The 10,422-nt window shown below is 33.6% G+C and overlaps 2 protein-coding genes across 3 annotated transcripts; both read right to left on the bottom strand.

Moving 5' to 3' along the window:
• Window positions 1-1,412: 1,412 nt before the first annotated feature.
• Window positions 1,413-4,429, bottom strand: LOC107819501 (F-box/FBD/LRR-repeat protein At1g13570). The gene is given in 5 exon segments (XM_016645610.2): window positions 1,413-1,922; window positions 2,032-2,196; window positions 2,297-3,004; window positions 3,006-3,165; window positions 4,180-4,429. Coding segments are annotated over 4 exon segments (1,287 nt in total). The 5' UTR covers window positions 3,135-3,165; window positions 4,180-4,429; the 3' UTR covers window positions 1,413-1,637.
• Window positions 4,430-6,913: 2,484 nt separating this feature from the next.
• On the bottom strand, window positions 6,914-9,795 carry LOC107819502 (F-box/FBD/LRR-repeat protein At1g13570-like). Of its 2 annotated transcripts, XM_016645612.2 has the most exons (4): window positions 9,731-9,795; window positions 8,009-8,970; window positions 7,568-7,726; window positions 6,914-7,478 (listed from the first exon to the last, which is right to left on the bottom strand). In XM_016645612.2, the coding sequence occupies exons 2-3, from the start codon at window positions 8,934-8,936 to the stop codon at window positions 7,716-7,718; spliced, it is 939 nt and encodes a 312-aa protein (XP_016501098.1). In that variant the 5' UTR covers window positions 8,937-8,970; window positions 9,731-9,795; the 3' UTR covers window positions 6,914-7,478; window positions 7,568-7,715. The 2 variants fall into 2 exon arrangements, with proteins under 2 accessions (XP_016501098.1, XP_075096860.1); XM_075240759.1 differs by lacking the exon at window positions 9,731-9,795 and having other exon boundaries at window positions 8,009-9,651.
• Window positions 9,796-10,422: the final 627 nt, after the last annotated feature.

Below are 10,422 nucleotides of genomic sequence, written 5' to 3'. Positions count from 1 at the left end.
TAAATAGGCTTGGAAATATTTCTAATGATGGACCGTATAACTTCCACCATTTGAAGAACCAATTTGGGATTTGCTGTCCAAACATATTAGGACAGAGTTTAATAAACCAAGAATATTTCCTATTAGGATTTTCATAAAGGAAAGTTTTATTAAAACTCTCTACATAGTCCCAATAATTAAATTTGACCGAAATTATTTGGTCAGGATGTGTATATTCACGATCCTTGAGGGTACTGATACCCTATTCATCAGAAGGTATAACCTTTTTAAGAATGATTTTTGAAAAACTATAAGTTTTTCTGGTATTAGCATGATAAAAGTGCTGAATTTCAGCGGATCCTGTTGTTGAGAGTATAATCTCATAGTGCCTCCTGTATTTATAAGCAGGAGTAGCGTATGACGCGGTATCAAAATACCTGGCCAATATTTGCCAATGGTTATCCTTCTATTTAAGGTCGGATTGTTCCAAAAGAATTATTAACTCTTGTGTTTCTTTTTGAGTATAAAACTCAAAATTTTCATTTCTGATATAACTGAGGAATAGGTTGGTACATTAGATGATGTACCTTCATCTTTCTTGGATTGTATAAAATCCATGAATTCCTTGTATAACGGATGTTCGGTATTACCTTGTGTCAGATTAGCGGCTATTAGCCTTTGATTTCCAATTTGGGCGAGAGTATTACTCTCTCTATTATTAGTAGATGCCCTTCCTTTTCCTCGTTGCCGAGGATTTTTGTATTCAGGCCTCATAATCTGTAGAGACAAATAGAGAGCTAATGAAATTGAATTCCCTAAAGAATGGGTCATAGAGGAAGCTGTTGCACCTCGAAACACTGGTAATACTGAGGTTACAGAAATAGAACAAACCTCATATGACACTGTTAAAATCAGGTTCAATGAACCCGTACAAACTGATAATATCAGTTTATCATCTAGGTTGACTAGATCAAATTCTTCATACATTTCTCCAATTGATTACGTGGTAGATTTTCCATCTAGAGCATCCACGTCTCAAATTAGAGAAAGCAATAGAATAAATGATATTAGCATTAGCAGTGATAATATCGTCAAGATTAATACAGATCTTGAACCAACTGCATCCGAAATGGATTTTTCAAATGGGTTTAAAAATGATTGAAAACCAAATGGATTTTAGTCTGGGTTCACCGACAAGAAAAATAATTTTAGAAGAATTTCTAAAACTCGTAAATCTTGATCGCTTTGTTATGACCGATGAACTTGCTCTATGCACTGTCAGCCAACTAATGGTAGCCAAAATACCAGCAACATAACTTTGAAATGCAAGCCCTTGTCGTCTGGCCGTTCCCTGAACCTCACGCATAGTGGAAGCTTAGTGCACAGAGCTATCCAGTTTTATGACTTTGAAATAAAATATCGTAGACTGCACAAGAACAAGCACGAAACATAAAAACCTTTAGCAATGTAGTAACAATTACTATCGAATAACAGACTAGTCAAAACATCCATCCAGATTCCTTCATGTCTTCAAAATGATTCAGACTTCTCTGTCTCTTATGGCAAAGGAAAACATGGCATCAAGATTCGTATCAACCTAATCATTTCAACTTCCAAAATTCTAGCCAAATATCATGGTCCGATAAGACTCATAAAGATCAAAAGATGAAGTCAACTTCTGCTTTAGGTGACGCGAGCTTAATTTTTGATAGCACAGCAAGTATTTTGGCTCTTGCAGAATCTTTAGCAGACCTGCTGAGCTTGATTAGAATTCTCACCAGCGCCGGAGATTTGGCTAAGAGAAGCTCCACAAGCTGCATCTCAGGCTTTGTGCCAATAAAACCTTCTAACTTAACTTCTCTGAGGCGATAAAACGTCACATTTGAGAAACGTTCCACTTGAAGAGATTCTGGAGCAGGAACATCATTGTAAAATAACGCCACCTAAGATATATTAAAAAACGCTCAACTATCTGAATTTATTGAGGATAAAAAGGAATAAGAAAACAAGATAGCCACTGCATAAGAAAGAGAGAGTCAAATCACTAAGAACCTGAATTTCCATAGATTGTAAATTTGGGAAGCTTCTTATCAAGCAAAGAGCAGATGTGACCACATCCAATGGATCGAAATACATACCAGATAGGCAAAGACGTTTGACAGAGTGAAGAACAAAGGGAATACTTGGTGGTATTTCACCTGCTCCAGGAGACAAGAACTAGGAAGAAAATGCCAAAAATCAGGATGATTAAAAAGTGCAGAAGATGTTCCCTCAATGGAAAATACATTAGGATGAAGTAAAATCAAGCAACATATACCAAGTTAGCCAGGTGGAGATGCTCGAGAGTAGATAAAGGTTCAAAAAATTTTGCAATATCACATTTTTCTGCTGCCTTCAAATAGTATAATTCTGCATCTTGAAGTGAAAGTTTCTCCAAAAGAGGAACACTTTTTAAGCAGATACAACTTATACGGCCTGTGAAGTCGAAGGTTCTCAGCATGGGAGCATTAATTTCAATGACGTCAGTTAAAACGTCTGAAATCTGCAGCACCAATTGCTCAAGCAACGGGCTATGAGAGATTAAACTTTCAAGCAACTTAGAAGAGATTGTTACATCACGTAATTCCAAGCTAATTAACCGATCAAATCCTTTGAAGGATGGTGGAGGAAGTATAAGACCACTTTGGAGAGTCAGATGCCTCAATTGCAAACATGTGAAAAATGAAGAAGGCAATTCGTGCGGGTTCCTCCCTATAGGAAGTTTAAGAAGAAGATGCTGAATGCCATTTTTAGAGAGGAAAATCATCAAGTCCTCAATATTACTTGGAGAACTTTCCAAAAAATCAATACAGAGAGTGAACTTTTTAACTGGTCCTGAATGAAGGGTCAAAATGTGGTGGATAATCTTTCTAAAGTAAATTGTAAGGAATCTTAAATCCTTTTTATTTTTCCAAAGTGTTTTATCAAGCGTCAACTCTCGAAGTTTGCACCACTTATATCTCCATTTATTCGATAAGATGCTTGCTTGTCCTCACAGCATCTTGTAAAGGCAAACGCACAAGAATATCATCAATTACATTCTCAGGAAGGTTACCAAGCACATCAAGAGGTAATAAAGATCCACAACAATGCTTTTTGCCCATAGGAGGCATCATATTATACTAATCGGTAATCGCCAATAAGAACCTGTAGAAAATAAACAAGAATACAAAGATGAGGAAGATCTCTAAACTATTTGGACAGAACTACTGATGACATACTCGAATTTAACATGCCACAACTGTAAGAAGATATTAAAGAGTGTGTCCTAATAGAAATCGTTCATAAATATCCTCTTAATATCAAAGAAATTGTATTCTTTACAACAAGGATAAATAAAAAAAAAAAAAAAAAACCAGTCCAATCCCACATACAGAGGCGGAGCTAGAGAAGGAAACATGGGTACGGATGAACCCAACTGTATTTTGTATTAAGAAGTTCATTAAATATATATATAAATATTTAATTGCGAACTCAGTAACTAAACGAGCTATGAGTTCGATGATAATTTCAGAACCCATAAAATTCTAATCTTGGCTCCACCTCCGACCACACAGTGGGTCTGGGGAGGGTAGTGTGTACGCAAACTTTACCCCTACTTTACGAAAGGAAAAAATATCAAAAGAATAGAACGGAGAACCTCATCAACTTTTGCTTCTATTAAGCCTATCAAACTGACTTCGATAAACATACAATAAAGAGGGAAAATGGTCCAATAATTAGCAAATTAACTTAGAAAAGTAGCCCAAATAAGCTTAATAGCTTGTTCCCACAATTTGCAAAACCTAACCTTTGCCTTGGCAAATTATAAACACAACGGAAACCTAAAAATAAGCTACTTAAATAGTAGTTAAGTACTAAATTTTGAGGGAATAGACTAAAAAGGCTTAGTATGAGACAGAACATAAACATTATAACACCAATAAAAAATTTACCCCATCAGATTATTTAAGTAAAACCCCAATTGAGTTTCAGATGATTTAATTATACCCAGATAATAAAAATTCAATCTTGATTTAAACAGAACCATAAAAGAAAGATATGAACCAGAGTATGAATTATTTAAGCAAAACCCCAATTCAATTTCAGCTGATTTTATTATACCCAGAAAATAAAATTTAATCTTGATTTAAACCAGAACCATAAAAGCAAGATATGAACCTGAATATGAATTATGACGTGCTTCTAATACTTTTCTGATGGCTAATTCAGTTGCGTTCGCGGGGGCGGGGGGATCGCAAGAAGCTGAAAGAGAATAAGTGACAGAAACTTTAAGTTTATGTATAAATTAGTGTATAAAAAAACTTAAAATATAAGAAATATTGTCATAAGTTTTTTTCTAAAAACCGTAATCTATACTAAACAAACTTCTTATGATTCTATCATTTTTTGTGATTTTTCTAACATCCAATATAAATTTTTTAGACAAAAAGATTTTCCGGAATAAACTCATAGATTAAATATAAAATAATTCATCTGGGCGCAGACCCAAAAACCGTTATCAAAAAATATATATGAAATAACATTTAAATCAGTGTACGTGAACTTGAATAAAACAAAAAAATAGTAGAAAAAAGAAAATAAAAAAGATCAACCCTGTCATTGTTGGAATCAGATTCCATAGTTTATTTTTCCCTCACATTAAATTCTTAGCTTACCCAAAAAATTACTCCTATTCTTTAGGGGATTATTATTTCCATTCAAAAAATGATGAAAAATAGTATTGTTTTCCCAGCTATTAAAGGTAAAAGGTGTTATTTGGAATTTGAATGCTTCCTCATTCGGTTTCTAGCCATTTAAGGTAATTACATCATATTAATATGCAACTAAACGTTAAAAAAATATAGAATCAAATGTAATTACCTTTATTTAAACAAACCTGTACAAAATCAAATATCAAATAAATATAAAAATGGAAGAGAAAAATACATGATCAATGATAAAAATATAAATTAACCATAATAAAGAAGAAATCAGTTGTAGTACAAAGCAAAAAAAGTTAATATCAGAGAAAATATCAAATATCATTCACTATTTCTATTTACCAAAACAGAGGTATAAAAAATTAACTATAATAAAAACACGATAAAATTGAAAGCATGTGTCTTTTCATATTTTGTTGAATGCCTTCCCCTTTAATAGAAATTTAAGACCTAGTATAACAGTTTTCTTTATGAGAAAGAAGAGGAAATGACGTGACTTTTGATTTTTAAAGAAGTGACTTGTGGGTTTTTTAAAATATTGAATAAATAGGAAAAATAGGATAAAAGCCAAAAAAAATGACAAAAAAGAAATTTAGTTTTTTGGCCATATAAATATGCCACATCACTGTGCCAAGTCCCATTGCAGCTTTATATATTTATATAGATTTCAATCGCATCCTATTGGTAAAATTACGGTATGGCCCTTATAACAAATATCTCATATATTCAATCTTTCTGTTTAAGATCTCATGTCAAAATGATACATATATAACTAAAATAACATTTAGGGGTCGTTTGGTAGGATAGATAAGTAAAAATAATTCTGGAAATAAATGTTTAGTAATGCCTTATCCCTTATTTTACTAAACCTGGGATAAATTATTTCAGAATTGAAAATAGTACCGATAATTTATACTCCCTCCGTTTCAATTTATGTGAACCTGTTTGGCTGGGCACGAAGTTTAAGAAAAAATAAAGACTTTTAAAATTTGTGGTCCTAAACAAGCCAAAAGGGGCCCAGAGTATTTGTGTGATTATAAAAGCTTCTCATTAAGGGTAGAATTGTAAGTTTAAGTTATATTGTTACCAAATTTAGAATGGGGTCATTCTTTTTGGAACAGACCAAAAATGAAATAAGTTCACATAAACTGGAACAGAGGGAGTAACTGTTTGTCACGGTAGAATGGTAATTCCAAGATAAGTTATATGAGGATAAAATAGTAAAATTTACAATCGCAGGATTAATACAACATGCCAAACAACCAATAAGAATAATCTCAGGATAACTAACCCCAACCTAACTAATCTCAATATAACTGCTCCCAACATAACTAATCACATCATAACTTGTCTTCAAACCAAACGACCCCTTATAGAATAAATGAACTATAAAATCAAATCTCCCGGAAAGACAATAAGTTGGACCATCATGGCAGGGCAAATCCAAAGCATTACGGTTCACCAGAACTCAGTGGCTTTTGGTCATACTAATTACATATATAAAAATTTAAGATAATTAAATTTTTAATTGTATAAAAATTTAAGATCGTTGAAAGAATCCATAAATTTTAAATTGTGGACCTGCCTCTGCATCATGGGTGAAGACATCTATTATGTTGGTCGATCAATCTCTATACATTTGCATAAGACTTGGAATGGGGATATCCTGCTTTATGGTAATTTTAGTCCTAACTTTTCTTTCATAGCGACAAAAATTTGGTGGCAAACAATCAAGAATTGTATTTTGAGGATGTTGTGGGTCTTCCTGAAGTATTTGATAGTCAAGAAGCGTCCGATCACACTCCAAGTTGATCTCGAGGAAAAATAATAGAATCTGGGAAAGACATAATTTGATGCTTGATATTTTTGTGACAATTCCAAGAGTTTATAAAATATTCAAAATCTCTTATCTCTTCGTAAATATCCCAAGAGTTTATAGAATTTTCGAGATCAGGACACATTCAATTATGTCAAAGACAGAAGCATAAGAATTATCTGACCGGCTGGTTAAGATCTTTCTCGATTTTTTAAGTGTCTTTCGCATTATTCAAATATTGTTGTAAAACGTTGGCCAATTTCTAGTAGAATAATAGGACCATATTAAGTAGCTGGTTTGAATCTTACAAATATTATCATTTTTCCTATATTTGAATTTGCAAACAAATCATTGACATGACTGGCAATCATCCTAGTCTTTGTCAAATAATGTTGCTCAAGTTAGTAACTTCAACTGATAACAATACTGTATCCAGAAAGTTCACATAATCCAGAAGATTAGGCATAATACATAAACAGACATTCAAACTTGGCCTCCGCTGACATTTATTCTCATCTTGTTTGAGATATCCAGTGCGGATTCAGTTAACGAACCGCAATACCCGCAGTAAGAAGTAAGAACACTTAAAAAAGTTTTAATTCTCTTACAAATGCCATATCCCTGAAACTAATATTATGAAAATCTCATGTTTTTTTTACTGTTACTCAACAAGTCTATAGACACTGCTGATGTTAGCCGAAGCCGGAGCAGCTTCCTAGCTATATTCAATGCTTCTTCAGCTTCAAGTTGTGGGTGCTCCAGGATGCTCATTGTCACAAGTGATGGCGAGCTAAGGAGAAGGAATCGGATAAACTCAAACTCGGGATCAAATCCTGAGATATTCGTTAACTTGACCAAACAAAGTTTGCTGAGGGGAAGTCGCAGTCCAGGAGTTTTAAATAACCTGAGACGCGTTCCCCTTTGCTCCTGACTGTACAAGCCTAGACAAAATAAAGCAGAGAAAGAAAATAAGTGCTTATTTGTTTCCAAGACAAAATTATCATAAATTAGATGGCGCGTTACAACTTACCTCAATATTAAGTTCTTGCAGATTCGGAGCACTTCTAATCAAGCAGACAACAGCAGATATTTGATCAAAGTCCATAAAGTTGACACCTTTGAGTTCAAGAATCTTTAGGGAGTCGGGCAATGTCGATAGCACAGGGGGAACTGGTGTTTCAGATAGGAGCTGAAAAAACGATATGTGCAAAAAAAATAAAAATTAATTAGATTAAATAAAACAAGAATTATCAGAACCCCTATAATATCAGTTGTGAAGATAAAGATAAACCTGATTCTAGAAATCGGAAAATAGAGACAAACAACAACAATCCAGTATAATCCCACAAGTGGAGTCTGGAGAGGTTAGTGTATACACCGACCTTACCTCTACTTTGAAGTAGAGAGGTTGTTTCCGATAGACCAAATAGGAAAATAGAGACATAAAAGTAATTTCAGTAGCAGTACAAACCTGCAGAAACTTTCCATTTTAGACAAAGTATTTTGAGTTTTGGCAAGCTACCCACAAGCTTCACCAAATCAGAGATAAGCTTGCCGCCTTCAAGTCCAATTACAAGTCTCTCTAGTGTAACAGTAACTTCAGTCAAGTTAGGGGCGTTTTCTAAGGAGATTGATTCGAAATTATCAAATGCCTTGATGTGCAACCTCTTGAGTTTAGAACCGCTGATATTAAAGTGACGAACTCCAGAGCAACGACGCAAGCTTAGCCTTTCAAGAACGGGGCAGCCAGAAAGAAAACTTTCAAAACAGTTGTTTGCAAAGTCAACCCGAATAAGTTTTAATTGGTAGAGATTTAGGAAGCCTTTAAACTTTGGTGGAGGCAATATGACAAAATTCTGGAGCTTCAAGAATGTCAAGTCTAGACAAGAGAAGAAATAAGAAGGTAATTTATGACGATAGTTCAAAACACCAGCGTATATTAAGGTTAATTTATTGATGTTTCTCCCAGATAAATATAGTATCCATTTGTTCACATCAATCACAGCTGAACCGCCATCAGGAACCATCGTTGATGTTAAATATCTAGGAAAGCACACTTGAAAAGTCTCTATGCGACGAGGATGAAGCATAAGATACTTGGTGACAATTTCGTTAAATTGGTAATTGAGCTCAAACATGGAGAATATACCATGATTCTTCTTGGCGACAAAGTCGTTAACTTCTTTGCAGAACTGGTCATCAAACACTAATTGCGGAATGGCTAAGTAGTAAAATCTCCACTTCTTTGAAAGAATACTCGTTCTTACTGCATCGCGTAAAGGCATTTTCCCTAGAATGCAATCTATTACATTCCCGGGCAAGTTACTGATTCTATCCTCATCATCAATTGATTCCTTACTTGTGTCTGATTGATATATTTTGCTACAGATTGGACACATTCTTCTTAAGAATTTTCCAACTTAATCAACTCTACTGGAAAAAATACAGAAGAAAATCAGGATCAGCATAATCATTACAAGAATTCTCTTGTTAGACTTAAAGGATCTTTAATGTCTCAAACAGGAAAAATAAATAAACATATATAGAAAAGGGGCAAAAAGGAGGAGGAAAGAAAGAGGGCATTCTTAGATTTATGATGGTGATACAAAGTAGCAAATATTTCTTTTTTATATACGAAGAAAAATAATTTTATTGATGGATTTTGTGGCTTTAGTTTTGTTTGTTCCCTTGATTCTTCCTCATCATATTTCTCAAACATAGCATAATGCGGACCTTCGTGTCATGTATTTGATCACCAATATATGGATCTTCTCCATGAAAGTAGCAAATATTTATGACACCCCTTATACTTTAGGTGTTAGCATCAAGTAATTCAAAAGTATAGTAGCTATAAATTCGTACAACTAAATTTTAATGTCAGATATTCTCATCAAAGTCAAAACTCAAAAGTCAGCAAAGCAAAAAGTCGAGAATCTTCTCGTTGGCGAAGCTAGAAGCCCGTATACGGATTCGGCCGAACCCACTTGCTCAAACCACGTATTTTTATTAGAAAATTTATCAAATATTTATAAATATTAATAAAGACTCAATCATTAGCATGTGATCGAACTCATAAAAGTAAAAATTACAAAAAGCTCATTGTAAAATATATGGGGTGCCATAGATTGAAGAAAGAAACACGTGGAATAAACATTAAATAATGATTACATACTACAGAGAAAAACATACATACAATTTGATTCCCTTAAAGAAGTAGGGCAGCGGCGGAGCAGTGTTGCTGAGATTTTCAAGTTAAATGCGGTTCAATACATTTATATTGGGCCTTGTTCTTAGCCCATTTAAATTGACCTCAATTAAGTTTTCCTTTTTCTTGTTTTTGTAAAATATAAAAGATATATTACTATTTGGTAAGTCACCACATTCAGAGAGACCTTTTAACTTCTTCTTTTTTTCTATTGTATTGTTTTTATTGATACCATGGTTGCTTTTATTGTTCTAAAAATTATATTATATTGTATGGTGTTAGTAAACCTGTTGTAACTCCATTGTTATATAACCATGAAAAAGTTCAATTTTTGTAACCATGGATTTGGTGGTTTTTGCGTGGTTACTTATAAAAATGTTATTAAACTACAATAAGCAATACAATCCATTCAAACATTATATTTATTAATACAATTATACATAATGAAACCATGGGTAACGACCATCCAAACAGGCCATAATAAAGTATTTGGCACCCAAAGCCAACTAGCAAGACCTTATTTGTTAAACCGCAAGGAAAGTACGTATGATATAGTTGGAAGGTTTAAAACAAATATTTAAGACCTTTTGAACTTAAACTGATTTCCGTGTTAAAATAAATCCCAAAACTAATCGCTTTTAGATTTTTTTGCAGCCTTTTCTCCACATTCTCTTCCTAAA

Source organism: Nicotiana tabacum, chromosome 20 (genome assembly GCF_000715075.1).
Source record: "Nicotiana tabacum cultivar K326 chromosome 20, ASM71507v2, whole genome shotgun sequence".
In the NCBI taxonomy this organism is placed as follows: domain Eukaryota; kingdom Viridiplantae; phylum Streptophyta; class Magnoliopsida; order Solanales; family Solanaceae; genus Nicotiana; species Nicotiana tabacum.
This window is presented reverse-complemented; position numbering and strand designations above follow the sequence as displayed.

Coding starts and splice junctions, on each gene's coding strand:
- LOC107819502 (XM_016645612.2), bottom strand. CDS start 8,936: ATGTGTCCAATCTGTAGCAAAATATATCAATCAGACACAAGTAAGGAA.